General features: G+C 42.4%; 2 protein-coding genes across 3 annotated transcripts; both read right to left on the bottom strand.

Moving 5' to 3' along the window:
• Positions 1-986: 986 nt before the first annotated feature.
• LOC139574857 (metallothionein-like) lies at positions 987-4,293 on the bottom strand. Its single transcript, XM_071399826.1, has 3 exons — positions 4,178-4,293; positions 3,991-4,050; positions 987-1,190 (listed from the first exon to the last, which is right to left on the bottom strand). Exons 1-3 carry the CDS (start codon positions 4,200-4,202, stop codon positions 1,096-1,098), a joined length of 180 nt encoding a protein of 59 aa, XP_071255927.1. The 5' UTR covers positions 4,203-4,293; the 3' UTR covers positions 987-1,095.
• A 2,501-nt stretch (positions 4,294-6,794) lies between these two features.
• ppp1caa (protein phosphatase 1, catalytic subunit, alpha isozyme a) lies at positions 6,795-18,264 on the bottom strand. 2 transcript variants are annotated; one of them, XM_071399802.1, is made up of 8 exons: positions 18,125-18,264; positions 17,745-17,853; positions 9,813-9,944; positions 9,312-9,542; positions 9,092-9,196; positions 8,589-8,812; positions 7,854-7,988; positions 6,795-7,689 (listed from the first exon to the last, which is right to left on the bottom strand). In XM_071399802.1, the coding sequence occupies exons 2-8, from the start codon at positions 17,797-17,799 to the stop codon at positions 7,573-7,575; spliced, it is 999 nt and encodes a 332-aa protein (XP_071255903.1). In that variant the 5' UTR covers positions 17,800-17,853; positions 18,125-18,264; the 3' UTR covers positions 6,795-7,572. The 2 variants fall into 2 exon arrangements, with proteins under 2 accessions (XP_071255903.1, XP_071255912.1); XM_071399811.1 differs by having other exon boundaries at positions 6,870-7,689; positions 17,745-17,850; positions 18,125-18,255.
• Positions 18,265-24,766: the final 6,502 nt, after the last annotated feature.

Here is a 24,766-nt window from a genome sequence, read left to right as displayed (position 1 = left end):
TTTCATTGGCTAGTGCCAAGGTCAATTTTACGCCAGTTACGAAATCTCTCACAGGCCATTTGTCAATAGGGAGAGGATGTACTTTAGTTCTAGTAATACTGTTGGTTGTACCTGGTCATAGGTTGGGTTTCAGTTGCTTGAATGGACAGTCGTTATTTATAAGTTTCAGTTTAACTTTCACGTTACACAAATTGATAACCCTCTCAAAAAGAACACTGTTACATCGACAGAATCCAATGCTAAGGACCCCGTCTCAGCCATCTACTACATTGGTGTAAGCAGTGATGTCATGTCAGTGGTCCTTCATGGTCTTGGGGAAGTGTGCCCTTACACACACTGGGTGTCTTGCACAGGACACCGAGGGAATAACGCATCAGTGTAAGCTTGTAACTACCCAGGCTTGAGGTACAAATCATTGTAGATCGATCCCATTCCAACGCACACCAACTATACTGAAGTGTTGGGCCAGTTTTCTAGACCTTGATTAAGCCTATACGCCTACGTTTGGGTTAAACACAAAGCCAATATTACGATGTCTATTAAAATGAATTTACACAGGCATACAAATTCTGATATTTCTTCCTACCAATGGGTCAGCTCTGAAATGTGATTGGTCAAAGGACCAATTAGTGACAAATATCAGAATTAGGCTGCCTGTCTAAACGCAGCCAGTGTGAGGCAATAGAACACTTAGCAAATGTCTAGGACTAGATTGAAGCCAGACAACTGGAATCACTGAGGATTGATCAAGGACAGTAGATACCCCCCTCATGTCCTATGAACAATATTAAATCTATGGCACCACTGATTAAGGAAGACATGCGAAGTCCCCCTTTACCAGCAAGGGCCTGATTTTGGCCCCAGGTGGTACCCACTACAGACAGATCACATGTTTACTTAGCCAGACATTTAACGTTCCAAGGAAATGGTAATATCACTGGAATTCACATTACTGCTCACTAAAAAGCAAGGAGACAGTCACATGATTGAAGACATCCAAAATTGGAGCTGCAGTTTATTACAATGCTCTTTTGTCGTACAACAGGGATAATGGCATGTGCACAGGTAGAGGACATAGTGTCATGCGTCAAGCCCTCACTGACAGCAGCTTGTGTCGCACGTCTTGCCCTCCTTGCACACACAACCAGAGGCGCACTTGCTGCATCCAGTCGGGCAGCAGGAACAACAACCTGGAGAAATGAGAGAAGAGATTAGTACTGATTAATGACCATGACTGGTATTCCAACAAGACCTGTGGCTGCTATATACACTGCTCAAAAAAATAAAGGGAACACTTAAACAACACAATGTAACTCCAAGTCAATCACACTTCTGTGAAATCAAACTGTCCACTTAGGAAGCAACACTGATTGACAATAAATTGCACATGCTGTTGTGCAAATGGAATAGACAACAGGTGGAAATTATAGGCAATTGGCAAGACACCCCCAATAAAGGAGTGGTTCTGCAGGTGGTGACCACAGACCACTTCTCAGTTCCTATGCTTCCTGGCTGATGTTTTGGTCACTTTTGAATGCTGCCGGTGCTTTCACTCTAGTGGTAGCATGAGACGGAGTCTACAACCCACACAAGTGGCTCAGGTAGTGCAGCTCATCCAGGATGGCACATCAATGCGAGCTGTGGCAAGAAGGTTTGCTGTGTCTGTCAGCGTAGTGTCCAGAGCATGGAGGCGCTACCAGGAGACAGGGCAGTACATCAGGAGACGTGGAGGAGGCCGTAGGAGGGCAACAACCCAGCAGCAGGACCACTACCTCCGCCTTTGTGCAAGGAGGAGCACTGCCAGAGCCCTGCAAAATGACCTCCAGCAGGCCACAAATGTGCATGTGTCAGCATATGGTCTCACAAGGGGTCTGAGGATCTCATCTCGGTACCTAATGGCAGTCAGGCTACCTCTGGCGAGCACATGGAGGCCTGTGCGGCCCCACAAAGAAATGCCACCCCACACCATGACTGACCCACCGCCAAACCGGTCATGCTGGAGGATGTTGCAGGCAGCAGAACGTTCTCCACGGCGTCTCCAGACTCTGTCACGTCTGTCACATGTGCTCAGTGTGAACCTGCTTTCATCTGTGAAGAGCACAGGGTGCCAGTGGCGAATTTGCCAATCTTGGTGTTCTCTGGAAAATGCCAAACCTCCTGCACGGTGTTGGGCTGTAAGCACAACCCCCACCTGTGGATGTCGGGCCCTCATACCACCCTCATGGAGTCTGTTTCTGACTGTTTGAGCAGACACATGCACATTTGTGGCCTGCTGGAGGTCATTTTGCAGGGCTCTGACAGTGCTCCTCCTTGCACAAAGGCGGAGGTAGCGGTCCTGCTGCTGGGTTGTTGCCCTCCTACGGCCTCCTCCACGTCTCCTGATGTACTGGCCTGTCTCCTGGTAGCGCCTCCATGCTCTGGACACTACGCTGACAGACACAGCAAACCTTCTTGCCACAGCTCGCATTGATGTGCCATCCTGGATGAGCTGCACTACCTGAGCCACTTGTGTGGGTTGTAGACTCCGTCTCATGCTACCACTAGAGTGAAAGCACCGGCAGCATTCAAAAGTGACCAAAACATCAGCCAGGAAGCATAGGAACTGAGAAGTGGTCTGTGGTCACCACCTGCAGAACCACTCCTTTATTGGGGGTGTCTTGCCAATTGCCTATAATTTCCACCTGTTGTCTATTCCATTTGCACAACAGCATGTGAAATTTATTGTCAATCAGTGTTGCTTCCTAAGTGGACAGTTTGATTTCACAGAAGTGTGATTGACTTGGAGTTACATTGTGTTGTTTAAGTGTTCCCTTTATTTTTTTGAGCAGTGTAACAGGCCTGAAGGCATTTTATCTGGGCTAAAAGTTCAGCTGAATGTTATGCCACTAGTGGCAGCATCCAGAGTTTGACTGTGGATATTCCATTTTTAAATTATTTGGACATTGCACTAAATGCTTACAATGTAAGGAAAGATATGCAACTTTTTAATTTCAGGTGAAGGATTCCTTTAAAGCAGGGTTTCCAAACTTGCATCTTGATGAGTTGATTATTTGATTCCGCTGTGTAGTGTTAGGAGGGGGGGGAGGGAATCAAAGCGTGCATCCAAGGGGGGCCCCAGGACCGAGTTTGGGAACCCTGCTTTAAAGGGACACCAGGGTAGTCAATTTAGCTCTTAGGTCTCAATGGTGGGTTGCGCGTTTACACTGGGCGGATTTCATTAAGCCGAGCAGCGGGGCACAGCCTATGGCCCTTGATGTGAACGGGCAAAGGCGGTGGAGGAGCCGGTTCGCAAAGCGAACAGTCAATAATCTGCACCGCACCGAATTTGCAAACTAGTTTTCATAGGGAAGGCAGATAGAAATTACTATTGCACGTGAAGACAATCCTACTCATTACTCCACGCGCATAATTATGTCACTTAGAGCCGACTTCGCCGTGGGCTTTCTCCGGGCACCTGGCTCACGCCCAGGAGGCAGCCCGGTTCTTGAATGCAATAATATTTCTCTCGGTGTAACGCACGCCTACCCGGGCCCAATTTTTTCGAATCCTCTCATTGGTTTGGGATGTTCAGTCTGTCGAAGACGTGGCTACCAATTGTTCACAAGACTGTAAAGTAAAAAAGTTTTTTTTAAAGCAATCTGCACTTGTTACAGCTGTTTTGACAAATTCGACATGTACCCATTGATTCTTTAAGAACTTAGCTTAAATGCATAATGCGCTTAGTTTAACTGTCGTAGGCCTATTCCATCAGAACACAATATAAAATGCCTACAAAATATTGGAAAAGAATAAACACTAAAGCTACAACTATATAATGGATAGTCAGTATCAACAGCCCATAGCACAGTAAGTGTACATTTCTCCAACTCCATCCGTTAACGTCGCTTTGACGGATTGCACTTCATTGATCACATACACATATTTAGCAGAAGTTATTGCTGGTGTAACAATTCTTGTTCCGAGCTCAAACAGCTCAACACATGCCCTTACTTTTCGTGGCACATTCGCAGTTTGTACACTTGCAGAGGCCACCGCAACTGCAGCTTCCAGCTATAAACAAAACACGTCAACTACTAAATTAATAAGGGTTACCTGCATTGCAACTCTATATAAAAATCCATTGTACCCGTTCAGGTCAATTCGGAATTTAGAGATCAATTCCATTAGGCAAACTTACTTTTTGAACAATCACAAGGATCCATTTTCAGTTTGAATTATATCTTAACCCAAACAATTCAACAAGGCTGACCTGACTCCGTTCCAGTGGCGCTTTGTCTGCTATTGATTTGAGATTTGGTTCAGCTGTTTTATATGATCGGAATTGATAGGGCAATGTGCAAAATAGAAACGTGCATTCATGCTCCGCCTATTTCTCCCTATAATACAATTTTACTATAAATGATTTCCTATAGATGAACTGCATACGTTGTTTTATACACTAGATGGCGCCCATTTAAAATGTAATCTCAAACATACAATATGTAGTATGTATCACAATATATAGCATCAATTTATCTTACATTATACACAAACCATGGCTCATTTAAAGTTCCATTATGGAATATTGGCCGTTTCTTGAGACAAAAATGGTCTATTATGGACAGTAATATTGTCCAGAAATTACTTCTCTAGACAGAAGAGGGGCGAACCTCCCCACACCCAAAAGTTTATATTGCACATCATGCATACGAACCATACAGCCAACACTCGAGCAAAACTTCCATATTGTATCATCTTTAAGACAAAAACAGACAAAGTACAAATTCACTATTTTTTATTTTCTACCCGGTAACAGAGACAGGATTTGTGATTGGTTGGAAAACAAATTACATAAAAATAAAACATCATTTTATTTTTATTTAACGTTTTTGATTCATTTATATTTTAGCTTTTCTAGCCTGGGGCGCGTTCAGCAGGACTTAACGTTTTGATACGTTCGGATAGAAAAAGGGCTATGTAGAACAAACGCCTCTGACATGTAGAATACGAACGCATCAGCTCTATTCATGACATTTCTATCTGCAACGTTCGACAACGTTTGGCAACTGAACGTGGCCTTGTATTGCACCCAGCGACAGTGCATTAAGGAAAAACGTCCCTGATTGGTTAAAATAAAATAAAAACGTTTTACATTATCACAATATCTATATTGCCCTAGTCCTTGAAATAAAAGTTCAAAAGAAATAAGATTGATATCGATAGTTACAGTAGATTGTTGGTGATGTCTTAATAATGATTTTAGCAAATTAATGATCTGACCAACATTACAAGCAGAACGTTTACCCTGCTATGAACAGAGTAGGGTCGGGTGAAATTGGAAGTTGTGAAGTATCATTCAGGACAGCAATACTAAGACCTGCAATGATTCCCAAAACAATTTATCTTCAAGTTGAGGCATTGCTCTACCCTACTGCCTAAAGCATGTAAGCAAAGTTTGTTTCCAAAATGCATATTTTCCAAAAATTGCAGATGGTCTACATTACAGCTCTGAATCATCGTCTTAAAGCCTTGTCAGAAAAAAAGCCATTGACAATTCCGACAACTTGAAACTCCTGCCGTTATTTTATCAGCAAAAAGGTTTTCCAACCCAAAATGTTCTCTAATATTACAGCTCTTTTAAAAACAAGCGTATTACCTTTCCATGTAACATATTGTATATCAAGCATTCAATATCCTTATAACAGCAAATAACACTTCCTCTGGTCAATAGATCATTACATGTCATTAAAACCAACACTCCTTGGTCTCACAATATGATCAATTTTCTTTATAAACTACAAAGCCAAAAAACCTTGAGCCATGTGCTCTTTAAAAAACATACTGCCACCTATGCACCATGAACGCACTCAGCACTGTTGGGGGCGCATTGAATGTACAGTACTCCTGATCCCATCTTCAGTGAGATGACGCAATGGTGAGTGTTGTATGAAATGCACCACCTAGTGGAGAGGAGAGAGCACTAGAAGCAGATATGCGCTAGCTCCTAAAATGTGAGAAAGAACCCAGCACAGGAAATGAGCATTAATGCTGTCTGGCAAGTTGTTATACATCTTTAAATATAAAAGAGAAGAGAAAACCATGAGCGGAGTAAGGGGTGGGGGCAGATGCAAAGTGGGGTGAGAATTGAGGTATGACATTCTTTGACTACTCAGAACCCAGAGGGAAACTGCTGAGCAAAATGGGAGACAGAATATGGAAGATGGGGGGGTGGGGAGAACCAGAGAGATGAACATTGACCGTGTTTAAAGGATAGGGGCAAGGAGAACACATTTGAAGGAAAGGGGATGATAGAAAATGGCTAAGCAAAAGCCCCCAATATGCTGTGCAGGAAATGGGTATTTCTTGGAGCCAGCAACTTATGCCAACATCCCACCCTGAACAAACAAAGCTTTCGATACCGTTCAGACAAGAGAAGAGCAAGTGGGAATGACAAAGGGGGTAGAGCAGGGGTGTCAAACTCATTGCATGGAGGGCCGAATGTAACTAGGCAAGTCGGTTAATAACAAATTCTTTACAATGACAACCTACCCCGGCCAAACACTAACCCGGACGACACTGGGCCAATTGTGCGCCGCCCTATGGGACTCACACTCACGGCTGGTTGTGATACAGCCTGGAATCGAACCAGGGACTGTAGTGACTCCTCTAGCACTGAGATGCAGTACCTTAGACCGCTGCACCACTCGGGATCCCTGAAATGCATTACTATTTAGTGACCTTAATTCATCCACCAAGTACAAGGGTGGAGGAAAAACCCACGGAAACGCAGCCCTTTGTGGAATGAGTTCAACATATGGGTTAGAGGAATTTAATATATAAACAAATCACAAAGCAATGGTGAGGTGAACATAGTGAACAGTGTGATGGAATATTTTAAATAAACGGCTCTTTATTAATCATCGGCTTCCAAATAAACTAAAACTCAAGGATTCAAACTTTTTTTTTATGCATCTTCAAAAAATAAAAAATAAAAACAGAAAAGCAAAACTATTTCACATCCATGATTGCGTTTTCAAATCATTGTTTTTTGGGAGAGAAAAAAAATAAACGTGTCCGCTTCTTGATCTTTGTGAATCCATAAACTAAAAGGGTCCATCTGCACATATCCACCTGTGCTCTCTGTGTGTGGTGTGTGCCGTTGTTACCATCTGACCATGCAGATTGACCCCATTCCATACACACACACACACACACACCTCTCAAACAGGATGTACAAAAGCTTGTGTTGAGCATCAAAACAGTGCAGGGCCCTAACAAACAGTAAAGGCTCCTTTCCCCCCCCCCAGGTGTGCATTTACATCACTGAAAGGAAGGACCAATTTCATCTACAAAGTGACAGGAGAACAGAGCAGGGGAAAGGAAGGACATACAGAATACAATAAACCTCTCAGACACACGCACGGACATACATACACTCAAACAGTTAAAAACAGGATCAGAGAAAAAGAGGACCGAACCCTAGGTACTGTCTGCTTTGTTGCTGTTTGGTGATGAGGGAAAAAGTAGGGAGGTAGAGAAAGAGTGTGGGAGGGGGGGGGGGGGCCTGGTTCAGGGAGTGGGGTCCATTGGGTGTTATTTCTTGGCCTTTCCGCCTTTGGCGGAATTCCGTGGCGGGGTGACGGGGCGTCCAGATCCCATTCCTCCACCTCCACCATAAGAGTAGAGCTTCTTATCCGCTGGCTTGAGAATCTGAGGAACAGAGATGCTTTCTTTAGACAGCTATAAATATACATATACTCCTACAGACTGAACACTACAGCACATAACAGGTAAGACAGGGGACTGGCAGAGCTTAAAAATCTAGACTGAAGGAGAGAGAAAAGGGGCAGAGAGAAAAGCAGAGGAGTACACACCTGAAAGGAACACATGAGGGTCTCATCCACACTCATCATGGCACCGGCATTATCAAACTCTCCACAGTAGTTAGGGGCAGAAAACAGAGTAACAAGCTGTCTCTTTGCAAAGAACTCGTAACCGTCTTCTACCACCTGAGGACAGGAATGAAAGAGGTAAGAACGCAATGAAAAATAAACAGGAAAAATACCAGGAGTGGATAACCAACAACTGCAGGGCAATCAGTACATTTCAAACAGAGGAGTTACCATCTTAAATGAACAACCTCCATCGCCAGTAAAAACACAAAATGACACACTTTAAAGATGGAATCCGCATCAGGGGAAACAGGGCCACTGTTCACCCCAGCACCTTTGTTGTTGTTTGTGTTGTGAAACGGAGGAGTCGTCTTCGGCAGCATGGACCAAAAAAATTACAGTACATATTCTGCTGTTATATCACGCGTGCAATGATGTCAGAGAGGAAAAATAGGGTTTGTTGTTTACAGCAACTTCTTTGTTGTTGTAATATCCCAAACAGACGTGGCAGTCACCAATTAAGGATTCCAGCTTTAAAAAAGTGCTTCAATATTTTATGTAGGTGCAATGACCTTCGATCATCTGATTTCCCTGATTAATAACAAGATCCCTCTATTCTTCCAAACCTACCATTGGTCTGACAGTGTCCCGCAAAATACTCTCTTCCCAGCCCCTAACCTCCATCCAAAACTCTAAACCACTGAGCTAAGCCATTACCTGATGTGCCCTGCATATAAGGTCCATGTCGTGTTTGTGCAGAAATTTGGCCACCACGTCTGCCCCGAATGTGAAAGAGACCCCGCGGTCGTTCTCGCCCCAGCCCAGGACATCTTTGTCTGGGTCGGCCCACAGCAGGTCACACAGCAGGCCCTGGTCAGGCACATCTGTGGGTCGCATCACTCTGCGCACCTGCTCCATGGACTGGAGGTCTGGAGAGAGGCCTGGACAGACCATAGCACACAGAAACATTACATCACCATACAAATGAATGACTGCCATGATACTGTCTTCTACCACCAAGAACAATAATATCTGAAATCACACCTTGATAACTACCACCTCTTATCAAACGTATAGTGTATACACTTGAGTCATCTTCCACCACAAACACTTAAGGGGAGTGGTTAATCCAAACGATCATGGGGCCACCAAGTGCTTATTGATAAGGCCCACAGGGGAAAGACCCACACACTCAGACCATGCAAGCATACACCACCCACCTCCATGGCAGCAGAAGATCTTCTCATCTACAATGGCAGCCACGGGTAAACAGTTGAAGCAGTCTGTGAACGTCTTCCACAGCTTGATGTTATACCGTCTCTTACCTAAAGAGGAGCAGGGGCCACAAAGAGCAAGGGGCATTACTAAATAGCTAATACTCTGTGTGTTCCGGTCTTCTGTTGTTAAGCATGTGTTCCAGCTTCTCTTCTCGGCACTTACACTCGTCATAAAAGCCGTAGATACGGTTAATGGAGGCACACTCGTGGTTGCCGCGCAGTAAGAAGAAGTTCTCTGGGTATTTGACCTTGTAGGCCAGAAGCAAGCAGATGGTCTCCAGGGACTGCTTCCCTCGGTCCACGTAGTCCCCTAGGAACAGGTAGTTGCTCTCCGGGGGGAAGCCTCCGTACTCAAACAGCCGCAGCAGGTCGTAGTACTGACCGTGGACGTCACCTGCAGGGGGCAGCACAGAGGTGGCCAGTCAGTCACTACCACACCCTCCCTGACTACATTAGATCTGTGTGTGTATTACAGGCCGTTGGACTGAGATAACAAAGGCAATTAGAGATTAGAATTCTACAGTAAATCAGACAATCAGTCGTGTTATGAAACCTTGGAGCTTTCACTATCAGTTGTGTCAGAGAGGCGCAGCTGCTTTGCTACACTGACATTAATTACTATGAAACCAATTTCAGCCATCGTAACTTATCCAATATGACTCACCGCAGATCTTGAGTGGTGCCTCAAGCTCGAGCAGGATTGGCTGACTGAGGAATATTTCGCGAGACTTGAGGCAAAGGCCACGGATCTCGTTCTCTGTCAGCTGAACGTTCTTGCCTGGCCGAGAGCCCTTAACTGGAGGAGAGAGAAAGACAGAGCAAACAGAGTGAGGACTGACGTTGCGCTTATTGGAACAAACATGCTAGGCCAAGACCATGGAAACAACACATACACAAATAGCACAGCCACAGACCTAACACACAGCACACCAGAGCAGAGAAACCAATCAATATCACGGGCCCCCGCTGACAGCACAACCCTGAGCATACTGCAGAGCCAAGGTGAATCTGCTCACACAGCACAAGCCAGGAGGATGAACTATTTGATGTGTGAATCTCAAGGTTACAGAGCGTGAAACCTAAATGAAGAGGGGGTTGGGGTCTTTATTTCTGAGCACTCAAGGCTAGAGGATGATGATGGACGTGTTGAACTGAGCACCAGCAGAAGGTACAGGCCTGGCTATGTGTCTGAACAAATGTGTGCAGTGTGCACCCAGCCCCAGAAGCACGTATAAACACATCACCTGCCTGTCTGCTGATGTAACCAGGACAGAGAGGCTGCAACGGAAAGAGGAACACGCAGCGAATCTCACACTGTACGACTCAAACAAGGATCAAATACACTGCCCTTCAAATCAAAGTAGGCCTAAAATACAATTAAATAAACATATCATTGATGGCCAACTTCAGAGCTCTCTGGTTACAAGTGCACCGCATGCAGTCTGGTAGCATAGGGTAGCCTGTGAACTGACAGCAAACGTTGCTAGGCCGCCTCTGACCACACGGCAGAGCTAAGCAGGCTGGTAGTAGCAGGCTGGTAGTAGCGGGCTAGTCAGATGTGGTCAGGTCACAAGGGACACATGCACAGTGCTGCGCTGAGCATCTTCCTGAGGCATGCTCCTGGCTGTCCCCTAACTCTGCTCTGGATCTCAAGAATCTTACATGTTTGTTGAGTATGGTAGCTAGTTATGACATTCACACATATTCTACCAGGAAAAGGAAAACTCACCCTGTGGCTGTGTAAGTGTTACGTGTTCATCAAGCAGAGGTGCAAATCCACAGTGCAACTGACATGATAAGTGTTCAATGATCAACACAGACAGGTGATCAGCTCTACTGGAGCCACAAATTGGTAATATGTTTAATGTAGTTAGCGCACCATTGTAGCCCTGGAGCAGGGAATACTCTTAAGTATGTTGGCATGATTTGCAGGGCAGCTTGAGGCTTTTGTGGTGCTGCAGGTCAAGTACAGGTTTAATATGATCAGCTGGATGAGGCTCCTACTTCAATCTCAACACTCCTCCCAAACTAAAACCTTCACTATAGCTGCAAGGGATCACTACAACAGCACATCTATAGTCAAACAAATACAACAGTAGGACTGTATTATTCAGAAATCCTGTTTGCGTGACAAGCTCCAGGCAAGGATATAACGGAGCATGTAGTAAGTGTATTCCAGTGACTCATGATGTACGGGGGACTTGTGCAAGAATGCGCATCAGGGTTGTTTGTGTCACAGAATCAATTCCACCCCCTTTCCTGCACGTTCTGCTGTCTTCCCTAGGTGCAGGTGAAAAGTCCAATGCCAGCGCTCTATAAACCATCACAGGAGAACTAGGCAATGACAAACAAGCATCAACAGAAAACCTTATAATATTCATCCATAGACACTTGTTGTGCTCTATCATGCACCTGGTACTGTAATTGCTTAAGCTAAATGGAGTATCGACACACTTGAGAGCAGAACAATAAAATTGCCTGAAACCCTTCAGTGACATTCTGCTTTACAAGCTGGGTGCAGACAGTGTTCTTTACAAAAACACACGCCAGGGTTAATTGAACACTTGTCAAAGCTGACAGCTCAAACTGAACGTTGCTGACCTTGCCAAATACCAAACTAGAGAACATGCAGTTATCACACGCCGCCACAGATGTCTCAAGTTGAGGGAGCTGTTGCTAGAGAATGTAATGTTCATTTCTCTACCATAAGCCACCTCCAACATGGTTTTAGAAAAATTGTGAGGCCAGTTGGACGTACTGACAACTGCATACCACGTTGTGTAGGCGAGCATTTTGCTGATGTCAACGTTATGGTATGGGCTGGCATTAGGTAGGAACAATAATCAATTGCATTTTATCGATGGCAATTTGAATGCACAGAGAAACCGTGACGAGATCATTAGGCTCATTGTCGTGCCATTCATCCGCCGACATCACCTCATGTTTCAGCATGATAATGGACGGCCCCATGTCGCAAGGATCTGTACACAATTCCTGGAAGCTGAAAATGTCCCAGTTCTTCCACGACCTGCATACTCACCAGACAACTCACCCAACAAGCATGTTTGGGATGCTCTAGATCGATGTGTACGACAGCGTGTTCCAGTTCCCGCTAATATCCAGCAACTTCACACAGCCATTGAAGAGGAGTGGGACAACATTCGGCTTGGGGATTCGAACAAGCAACCTTTCAGTTACTGGCCCAACGCTCTAACCACTAAGCCCAACTCTATGCGAAGGAGATGTGTCACACAAGATACTGACTGGTTTTCTGATATATGCCCCTACCTTTTTTGTAAGTTATTTGTGACCTAATGGGCCTAATGAATTTATTTCAATTGACCGATTTCCTTATTTGAACTGTAACTCAGCAAAATCTTAGAAATTGTTACATGTTGCATTTATATTTTTGTTCAGTGTAGTCCTTTCACAAAAATATATTCTGCCCTAATAAAATCACAGGCAGTGGGAGAGGGGCACACACATTTGTTCTGAAAATGGAGGATGGAAACGGACGAGGACTTCCAGGTAGGACCTCAGCAATAGATCTAAATGAGCAGTGTCATGTTAGGGCAGCAACACAGGCCTTGGCCTAAAAGAGTGAAATGTGGGTATAAATAGGGTAGTGCTGCTTGTCACTTTAAACCTGGATTAGGGTGGGCTAAGCCATGACAGAGCTTACTCTTAAATTAGCCACATGGCCAATGGCAACAGTGTGCTTAGAGCAGGGGCGTGGGGGATGGGGAGGGGGTCAGACAAAGGGCTTTCCGCTTTGCTGGTCACGGGATAGAAAATAAAAAAGTTGGACAAGCACAATAGGAAAGCCGTTGGGAATCAACAGTTGGCTGGCTTCAGATTCCCCTCCTGATATGTCCATGGCTGATATGGACATCCTCATAGATGGTGACAGGAGGTGGTAGTAGTGGCCTGGACTGACCGTTCAATGTACAGGTCAGGAGGCTGATGGTTAATCCCATTGAAACTAGTCACACCGTCACCACATTTAACTGGTTTGCACACATTGTCACCAGGCTGGCCCATGTGTTAAGGTGTACATGGTGCAGCTAAAGGTCAATGGTGGTCAGTCACCATTCTCTGACAAACGAGTGATTAAGCAACCAGAAGGCAGTTACCTTGGCCTGTCTCTACATCATAGAAATACAACAGGATTGGATGGACAAAAAGCCACAGGTGATGGTTTATGGACTGGCCAAGACTTAAAAACGAATTTAGAAAATGCCCTACATGACGTGTTAGGCTAATTATGACAACTCTCACGACAGAGGCAAACACTCTGCCTTGTAATGAGTTGCCACACCGCAAGAGAAAAAAAGGTCCGCTATATCCTGCCAGTACAGCTGTTTTTTTCTTATTTTTCTGAACTTGTCAGACAACCTTATCATGGACAGAGTAGAACACGGTTTCCACAACACTTCCAGCCATCAAGAGCCACAGTCAAAGTCAGAAGGGGCTAGGGCTGAGCGATATATCTAATTAATTTGAATTGCATTTTAGCGCAAAATTCCAAAACACATGCATCTCAAGAATAACGTTCTCCCATTTTTATGAGCGTTTATGTCTGCTTGTCTTTTTACTCCAGTGCTGTGTGCACCTTCCCATTCACACACACCAAGCCCCTCCCCCTGCCACTCACAACAACAAAGTTGATAGATTACTTCTTTCTCTATGACAACAAGCAGTTTCAACTGGCTATTTTAATTTGAGGTTTGGTACAACAGAATCATTCATATGGACACCGAAACATATTCGAGACATTTTGCTGTAATAGAAAAGTGAACCTTTCCAACAATACCCTTTTTATGTCTCAACTCCCAAAATTTAGCACAGAGCAGACCCTGTCTAGTCTACTAGCTGTCTAGCCTGTTTTTAAATGTGCAATGAGCATAAAAACTAACAACTAAAACATTATGAAACTTCTATTTGATCAATTAAGTAGCAAATAAGCCATTCACCTATATTTAACCAGGTAAGCTAGTTGAGAACAAGTTCTCATTTACAACTGCAACCTGGCCAAGATAAAGCATTGACCTCCATACGAGCGAAAAATATAAAAACAAGAAGACAGACTTTGGGCCCAGCTATCCCTCTCGCTTCACCTCTTCCTCTCTGGTGTGACTCACACATTTCAGTTAATTACTATAGCTCCTGCCTTGGGCCAATCAGTGACATCGTTCACCCAAGTTTCATCAAACTCGGGCCAGTGCTGTCTGAGATGGCGTTTTTACTAACGTACGAACAGAGACCGATCCACAGTCCCCATACCTGATTTCATTGTGGGAAACAACAAAGTGGACAGGCTAGTATGTTGTTCAAACAGTTGGGGACAGAAAACAAGGTGGAGCCAAAGATTTTTTATAACTAACCCAAGATAGACCACCGCCTGGCGTTTCCAACGGGAACAAATGAGTCAGTGGGCAGAACAAGCAAGGAGTGGGCAGAACCAAGCAAGAGCGGTCCTATTGGTGCGTTCTAGCACGTATTTGTATATTTCCGTGAAGGAACACCTACTCTGAAGTGTGTGTGCAATAACTCAATTTGCCCTTGCACTCCTTCCAAACAACAATTTAATTGTTTTACTTTGACAAAGGGTAAAATCTCCAAAACTTAGTCCACTCTTCATAACGGATTCTAGCTTTGACAACAGAAAACTGTGTTGAGGTCAAATGTTTCATCGAGGAGAAAATGATCACGATGTCTGCAAAAATCCATCTCGTTCCATCTTGTCTCACTGCCGGCCACTGGGCTCTCTCTCATCACCATATTAGGTAGTGAGTGGAAGTGTCAATCAGATGCTCCACACTTATACATCCAATGAAATGTCAGAATTATTGTTCTATCTGTGGTGGAGCCCTACAACATGATGCACCGCTATTACCATGATGTAGAGGAGCGATAACACTGAGAAAACAGACATGTGAAAATGTCTAGGTTAACTGCAGAACCATTACAGTCAATAATTGTCAAAACAGAAATAAGCGATAGCCTATAAATTTATACAGTAATAATCTGTATAGATCTAGATCAATAGATTTCAAAAAGGGAAGAACAAAAACAGCAGATCCAGGGGTTTGAACACCTGATGTGACTTTTAAACCAGTTAGACCAGACTTCGAGAGACATTTTTTAAATCTAACTAGACAAGTTCCAAGAGCAGCAGAATGCCCCACTTCCTGTTTTCTGAACTGTTCCCAGGCCAGCAGAAGCTCATGTCTGGCTCGGCCACTGTGCTCATTACAGCAGAAGGCCCATGCAGATTTAGTAGCTGGAGGGGTTTATGTTGGTCTGACAGCCTCAGGTCTCCCATTACGCAACATTTATCATACAGATCATAAGTTTGCTTCTGCCCCCCCCCCCCCATGTACACACACAGTCCCCAAGGCTCATATCTGTTACTATAGAAGCCATCGTAAATCTAAGGAGTGGCCAGGACTGAGGGTAGGCAAACCTGTGTGGTATAGACAGCTTCTCCCATGCACCAAACACTAACACCTACATATTATTCAACAGTCATTAACCTCCACAATACTCCAAGAATGGTGTGGTGGTCACAAACAAACACGGTTAGCGGAATCGTTTTAATCCATCAATAAATCCATAAGCTGCCCACAACAAAAGACGTGTTCAAAGTAAAAACCCAAGAGAAAGAAAGACATTAGGCCTGCTACTTGCAAACAACACTGTCCCTCACATTCACCAAGTCCGCCCATATTTCTACTATTCATGCTTCTGTAGCCTATGTAAAATACCTAACTAGTTAGCGGTGTGGGCTAGTAGTGTTCAATTACTACTAGCCAGCACCGCTAACTAGTGCTGGCTCAAAGCTTGAAGTAGTTGTTTCCCTAGCACTTGAAGGGACACTGCTTTTGTGGAGCTATAGGTAATGATGCTTCTTGGGTGACAGTTGCGGTGTTCAGAGGGTCCTTGGTTCAAGCCCAGGTTGGGGCAAGGAGAGGGACGGAAGCAACACTTCATTACATTACAAATTTACTGCGATCGCAGAGAATTTAATGCGCCATAATGTTTCCACCTCTAGTGTTTACAGTATGCACAACTTTCAGCCCTGCTATAAGCTACTTGGTCACTGAAAAACAAACCCAAATCTGGACATTCCCTTTACTTTATAATGTAGTAAAGGCCATTGGCCTTCTTTAGACAGATAAGAGTCTAAAACCAGGGCACTGATGTTTCCTGTCCATGGAATTTGGAGTATCACAGTAGTACGTTATCATGGTGGAAACAGTTGCACCGAATGAAAATCAGTGTGACCTATTGGTGCCCTTCACTCTGTGTAACCAACCACTAATGATATGGCTAAATCTACTGTAGCTTGCATTTAAACAATAAAAGCAAGTTATTACTTCAGCAAGCACGCTTTCAGCACATGAAAATTGCATCAGCAGCCCTGAAAAACATGCTTAAGTATGCTTCTCCCTCATCCAGGCATGAATTGCAATGGGCCTGCTCCTACATACAGCATCCTCCATTCAGGATGCAAATCCATAATTTCCCTCCTTAACTAGCTTTAATGGGCATTAAAAAAAACTGAAAATATGCATACTTTCTTCATGAAACAATTAGTCTTTTCGGACAATTTAGGATATTGCACATTCTTGGTTGAACATGGTGTGCAACATATTAGATTGTCCAAAAATATAAACAATTGTGGTGTGGAATTGTGTTTCAAAAATAAAGTAAGCATATTTCCCTTGAATGGAGGATGTTTTATGTACAAGTCGATCCATAGGGGGACACTAGTGTATTACCGGGAATGCACATCCAACCTAGACGATAGTACATGGGCGCTAGATCGTACTATCGTCTGCCTAGGCTACAGTAAAACCGGTGTGTGTTAGACATAGCTAGCTAAATACTGGCAAGCAAAAAAACGACATTATGGAAAGATTGGATGCAGGAAACAGAAATGAATGGTAAACAAAACCTACTAACCGACGTTACTGGCTAGCTTTGCATTAATTTGTATAACAGCATACACCAGACAGAACACTGAACATATTTAGCGTTACAGTAGCTAGCTAGAGTTAGCTAACACAGCATCATCGTAAAATAGCCGTGTTCGTCATCTTAATAATGATTTGCCATTAATACTAATATTACAACAAAATGGGCACTTCAGGCCGAGTGATAAAGATTGAAGCAGCAAGCCAGCCATCTCTCATTTGCCCTACTAGTTCGTTACCACTACTGAGGTATAAAGAATGATGCTAACACAGCATCATCGTAAAATAGCCGTGTTCGTCATCTTAATAATGATTTGCCATTAATACTAATATTACAACAAAATGGGCACTTCAGGCCGAGTGATAAAGATTGAAGCAGCAAGCCAGCCATCTCCCTACTAGTTCGTAGACCTAGGAAACGTTCTCGCGCTCTAACCCGGACACATCGTTTTCAAAGAGAACAGCTAACTTGACGTTAAGCCTACCAACTACGCTAACATACACCAGATATCTTTAGAATTCTGACGCTTCTTTGAAAATACAAAAATCCAAATAGCAACTGATTCGTAATTAATCAAATGAAGTGTCTTGACTCCTAGTTAAGTGCAAATCCTCACCTTCCAGAAGACGCTGTATTATGGAGTCGATGTTTAATTTGTCCGGCTCCGCCATTTTACTTTTTTTTGTCGTGGTTCAGGCAGTCAAGACCTTCGTTTCGTGTTGCTTCTTCGATGAGACAAAAAACAAGTACCGATCAAGTTAAACAAACAACTAGGCAGCTTATATTTTGTTATGTCAAATTGAGGAAAAAAATTGTAATTTGGCTTTACTTTCCCTTCCGTGTTGTAGCTAGCTGGCTAAATGTGTTAGCTAGTTAGTTCAAGCTAGCTAGCCGATGTTAGTTAGCTAGCAATGGCTAACAAACCAAGCTACCCGCTTTAGTTATAGCTAGCCAATAATGAATGATGCAAATACGAAATGTTAACATATAATCGACCTTTGATTTGACAATAGTCTTCCCGTGTAGAAGACAGGGCCCTTTCAGGTCTGTTTTGTGTCTTTTTGTCTTCGTATTTCAGAGTCCCCCTTTCTCTTCCCCCACTGAACTTAAAAAGGGCCGTGTTGTTCAGCGGAAGCGAGAAGAGAGGGGGTTGATACTATGGCGAGCTTTAGATTTACTCAATGATGATTGGGTCACTGCTTGATTTTGAACCCATGTTGTCGTTTTCCATTGGATACATTGTACATCCGTCACACACTGGTGCCCCACCTCCAGCTGTTTTACGGATGACATCAACGGTCGTCACTAGTTACCACTACTGAGGTATAAAGAACTACCACAGCCACAAAGTCAGAAACTCCGCCTATTTCTACAATGTATCTTCTTAAAATGTGATTTTAGACCTAGCCTTTACCATAACCACACCGCTAACCGTATACCCAACCCTAACCTTAAATTAAGACCAAAAAGCATGTTTTCAATTATTTTTACGATATAGCCAATTTCGACTTTGTGACTGTGCTATCTAGTGGAAACCGACGTCAAAGGGGTTGGTACCGGCAAGGACTGCCACCGTGTGTCAGAAGTTTTTTTTAATTTTTTAAAATTTAACCTTTATTTAACCAGGTAGGCAAATTGAGAACACGTTCTCATTTACAATTGCGACCTGGCCAAGATAAAGCAAAGCAGTTCGACACATACAACAACACATAGTTACACATGGAGTAAAACAAACATATAGTCAATGATACAGTGAAAAAAAAAATAAGTCTATATACAATGTGAGCAAGTGAGGTGAGATAAGGGAGGTGAAGGCAAACAAATATATGTATAAATAAATAAAATATAAAAAGGCCATGGTGGCGAAGTAAATACAACACAGCAAGTAAAATAAAAACTAAAAACACTGGAATGGTTGGTTTGCAGTGGAAGAAAGCGCAAAGTAGAGACAGAAATAATGGGGTGCAAAGGAGCAAAATAAATAAATACAGTAGGTAAAGAGGTAGTTGTTTGGGCTAAATTATAGATGGGCTATGTACAGGTGCAGTAATCTATGAGCTGCTCTGACAGCTGGTGCTTAAAGCTAGTGAGGGAGATAAGTGTTTCCAGTTTCAGAGATTTTTGTAGTTCGTTCCAGTCATTGGCAGCAGAGAACTGGAAGGAGAATTGGTTTTGGGGGTGACCAGAGAGATAAACCTGCTGGAGCGCGTGCTACAGGTAGGTGTTGCTATGGTGACCAGCGAGCTGAGATAAGGGGGGACTTTACCTAGCAGGGTCTTGTAGATGACCTGGAACCAGTGGGTTTGGCGACGAGTATGAAGCGAGGGCCAGCCAACGAGAGTGTACAGGTCGCAGTGGTGGGTAGTATATGGGGCTTTGGTGACAAAACGGATGGCACTGTGATAGACTGCATCCAATTTATTGAGTAGGGTTTTGGAGGCTATTTTGTAAAGTTAAAAGTAGAAGGCATGTTTTGCATTAGGCTAGAGTCCAGGGTTTCCCAAACTCGGTCCTGGTTTTTGCCCTATCACTACACAGATTATTCAAATAATGTAGTAGTTTAGTGTGTAGTGTATAACTTTGTGGGAAGGTAATAGGCTGCACTGAAATCTAACAATACTGCTCCAGCTATCATTTTATTATCCATGTCTTTTAACCAATCATCAGTCATCTGAGTCAGTGCAAGTTGAGTGCCCTTCCCTATATGCATGCTGAATGTCAGTAGTTAACTTGTTCTCTGAAGAATAGCATTGTATTTGGTCAAACACATTTCTCTCCAGTCTACTAAGAACAGGCATCAAACTGATTGGGCAGCTGTTAGAGCCAGCAAAGGGTGCTTTACTATTTGTAGTCAGTGAAATTACTTTAGCTTCCTTCCACACCGGTGGACACACACAGTACTTTAGGCTTTGGTTAAATATATAGCAAATAGGCGTGGCAATACAATCTGCTACCGTTTTCAATATTTTCCCATCAAGGTTGTCTGTACCTGGTGACTGATCATTATTGATGGAAAACAACCATTTTTCCACCTCTCCCACACTAACTTGACCAAATTCAAAACAGCAATCCTTCTCTTTTATTATTAGATATTTTATACATAAATATGATTGGTTCACTGTTCAGTGTTGTCATTTCACTTCTAGGTTTGACCATTTTACTAGTGAAGAAGTCATTGAAATGATTGGCAATATCGAAAGGTTTTGTTATAAATTACCTATCAACTTCAATGAACGATGGAGATGAATTGGGTTTTCTGCCCATGATATAATTTAAGGTACTCCAATGTCTTTTTCCATTGTGTTTTATGTCATTTATATTGGTTAGGTATTATAATTTCTTCTTCTTTTTGTTAAGTCACAAACTTTTTCAATTTACAGTGTCAACCAATCAGTTGAGCAGCCTGACTTGTTTGCCACCTATTTTGCACAATTTCCTTTAACCATATAATTTTTCAATTAATCATCAATCCAGGGGGCTCTAACAGTTCTCACAGTTAGTTTCTTAACAGGTGCATGCTTGTCAACAATTGGCATACATGAATAACTTTACATTTGGATTCACTTCCTCATACACATCAGACCAACATACATATTTCAACAAAAGATTGCTGATCATTTTTTTGTATGATCTCTTATAAATTACTTTAGGCCCATCCTTTGGCACTTTGGCTTTCCTTATTATTGTCACAGGGACCACGTTTACATTCACAACATCGGGATACTCAAGTATTTTGTTTTTACACATCATATACCGTTAACAATAACCTGAAAAAGCTTGTTTCCCAGTTATAAGAAACTCGGGCTAGATACCTGGGATATGCTGATCTAAAACGGGATACTGTGGCATGTTAACATTTTATCCCGTTTATTGTTGTTTTTGCGGTTTGGGCAGGTTCAGTTTTGCATATCATGGGTGTTGTGTGATGCATTATGTTTTCATCTGATTGTTAAACAAATCACTTCAAAAAGTAGGCTACTTGTGCAATTTGACCCACCCTAATAATTTAGCCTACTATAATTAAGTTACTGTAAGTTTCTGCTTATAATTTCCAACATTTGGTAGGCCATATTCAGTGGCGACCTGTCATTCAAGGCAGTTTTGAACCCCACATTTTTTGCAAAATATAAGTAAATAAAAAGGCTTGCCTGTTTTGTATGTTATTTTGGCATTAATACGTGTCAGTTTGCAAACAATTAAAAAAAAATATATCATTGAGTTAATAAAGCCGCATACAAACAAGGTCTCTTTTTTGTTTTTTTAATAAGGAAGCTCCAAAATGCAGGTGTTTCAGCCTAGCTCAGTGCTTTCTGTTGTGGTGGGGCAAGCCAGCAGAAAATATGGAGCGTTGCGCCGTGATTGGCGCAGTGTTCTGTCAGTCATGGGGACAAGACGTCACTGCCAAGGCTAAGGGCAGAGCTCTAAAATTCTAGCTCCTTGAGTGCTGCCATAGAGTTACATTAGAAGTGTCCATCCAAGAAGGCTCAAGGTCATTGGCCACAGATAAAATTACGTCAAATCACGTTATATCTACAGTAGCTTTGATTGGACTGATCATGTCAACATCATACATTCAAAATCTTATCTAGCAGTCATCATGAATCAAGTCACCAATCTACTGGCAAATCCTTTTTAATCCTTGTCATATGAAGAGAAATAATGAAGAGAAATTATAGATAAAAGCCATATCAGCTATGTTTTTATATACATAGCACTTTTTTTTTGTTTTTGCCACACCAAGATTTACATGCTAAAATCGCCATTGGCCATATTATAATTTCTGACATTTGGTAGGCCATTTGTTTATCAACTATAGTTTGATACATGCAGCTTCTCTTCTGTCATAACTTGCTGCCCCAGAAAATTCAATAAAGTAGTGCTCACCAGAATAATGTCTTACATCGATAGAATGAATGCATTAGTAATGTAGTTAATACAAGTAAAGTTGTCTGTTTTGTTTAGGGACCGGGGACAAAACGCAATAACTCCAAAACAATAGAAAGATTGGTCCTGTGCAAAATGTTTGACCAGTTTTAAGGAAATGAAAAGCTGAGAAAATGACAAAACATGTTTCTGATAAGATTTCAGTTTGTCTTGGGTGCATATTTTATGTGGTTGAAATACTGTGTGCTTGCATAACAGTGTGAAAGATAACACATACCATGTGCATTTGCATTTTCTCAAGAGATCCTGAAAGAAAGAAATCATATTTCTCCACTCCTGTTCCCAAGACAAAATTAGAATTTGTTGTATAATTTCACTGCAAGAAATGCATAATTCTGCAGGAGTTAATATTATATTATGCTACATGTGAGAGGTTGTAGGCCTACAGTCAGTGTCCATATTTCAGTTACAATTCCATTTAACCCATATGAACTTAGATGAGGAATATTATTTTTATTCATGGATACAGGGATACTCATTAGAGGGATATCAGAGGTGCATGTAAATGGCTTATACCTATAAAGACCTTAAGCGGGATATGAGCTACTATCCGGAATGCTGTGCGCATATAAATGTGGTCAATGTTATGGTCACTACAGCCAATGGGAACTGATATTGCTCTGGAGCAAAGCTCTGCAGTATTAGTGAAGAGATGATCAATACAAGTCGATGTAACAGATCCAACACTATTTGTATGCACTGTAGTTGGTTGAGTGATAACCTGGGTCATATAACAGGCATTAGTCACAGGTAGAAGGTTCCTCTTGAGAGAAAATAGACCTCTCGTTAATATCACACACAATATCGAGCATTGCACACATATGATCCAAATACTGATTGTTAGCACTTCGTGGTGAAAAGTAGCACCCCACAAGAAAAGGGTTTAGATGAGGTGATCTAGATGAGGCATTCCTGTCTTTTCTGTAGATGTTACATCCTTGTATTGCTACTGCTGTTTCATCAAATAAATCATGTACTGTAAGTGAGTTTCAGAGATGGCCAGTATATGAATGTTATCCGATGTTAGCAAGTTATTGATTTCATTAACCTTATTTCTAAGGCTACATACAGTGCCTTCAGAAAGTATTCATACCCCTTGACTTATTCCATGTTTGGCTGTGCTAGAGCCTGAATTTAAAATGGATTCAAGAGATTTTTTATTACATACAATACTCCATAATGACAAAGTGAAAACATGTTTTTAGAAAATGTAGCAAATATATTGAAAATAAAATAGAGAAATATGTGGTACTCAGTAATGTCTTATATTGGATTTGCTCCAAACATAACACTTTTTATTCAGGAAAAAAAGTTAATTGCTTGCCAATTTTTTTTGCAGTATTACTTTGGTACCTTGTTGCAAACAGGATACATGTTTAGGAATATTTTTTATTCGGTACAGGCTTCCTTCTTTTCACTCCGTCAGTTAGGTTAGTATTTAGGAGTAACTACAATGTGGTTGATACATCCTCAATTTTCTCTTATCACTGCCATTAAACTCTGTAACTGTTTTAAAGTCACCATTGGCCTCATGGTGATTGGAAAACCTCCCTGGTCTTTGTGGTTGAATCTGTATTTGAAATTGAATGCTCAACTGAGGGACGTTACAGACAATTGCATGTGTGGGGTACAGAGATGAGGTAGTCATCCAAAAATCATGTTAAGCACTATTATTGCACACAGAGTGAGTCCATGCAACTTATTACGTGACTTGTTAAGCACATTTTTACTCCTGAATTTATTTAGGCTAGCCATAACAAAGGGGCTGAATACTTATTGACTCAAGACATTTCAGATTTTCATTTTTAATTAATTTGTAAAAAAAAAAATTGAAAAACATAATTTCACAACAAAATGTGGAAAAGGTCAATGGGTGTGAATACTTTCTGAAGGCACTGTATAATAATATGGGCCTTGCTTAGCCTTTTCCTTGGTGGCTTATCGGAGATAGATATGTGGAGAAGAAAAAATGCAATAAAAACATTGTTTAGCTAATAGTGTCAGTCAATCAGGCACTTGTGTCAGTTGCTGTGTGTGTGTGTGTGTGTGTGTGTGATGTTGGGCCGAAGCTACTGACCCAGAAGCTTGGCTCTCTCACTCCTCCCAGGCTTTTGGGAGGGAGGGTGGACAATGAGCTTGTCGTAGGCGATATAAGCAACGTCCCCATGCTCTCTGGCAGCTTTCATAGCTGGGATAAGTTCTTTCCACCTCTGGCACACAGCTTCAGAGAAGTCCCTCGTTGAGGAAGATGATTCCTCTCAAGTTTTTGTCTCTTTCCAAAACAGTCATCTTGTCCTTGAACCTTAGGAACTTGACCACTATCGGCCTGGGTCTGTCACCTGAGCTGGTTACAGGTTTTCCAGACCTATGGGCGCGCTCCACCGCAATCTTTCTATGAACCATCTGCAGCTTTTCAGTAAAAAAATGGCTTATTGTCTCCTCAGACTATATCCAGGTCAGATGTGAGACTCTGGTATGCCATCTACAACAATGTTACTCCTCCTGGATGGTCCTCTAGTCTGTTTTCCCAGTCATCTGTAATAATGATTCACAGACAGTGCTGATGTCATCTCGCATAGACTTAGAGTTTGTTGTCAACTTGCTGCAAGTCTCTTTCAGAGCATCCACCTCTCCCTGGGAGAACTGCAAACTGTTCTTAAGGTCTTGGACCTCTCTGGTCAGATCGTCCATTCT

Source organism: Salvelinus alpinus, chromosome 1, assembly GCF_045679555.1.
Source record: "Salvelinus alpinus chromosome 1, SLU_Salpinus.1, whole genome shotgun sequence".
Taxonomy (NCBI): domain Eukaryota; kingdom Metazoa; phylum Chordata; class Actinopteri; order Salmoniformes; family Salmonidae; genus Salvelinus; species Salvelinus alpinus.
Note: the sequence above shows the minus strand (reverse complement) of the source record. Positions and strands in the feature narration are given on the sequence as shown.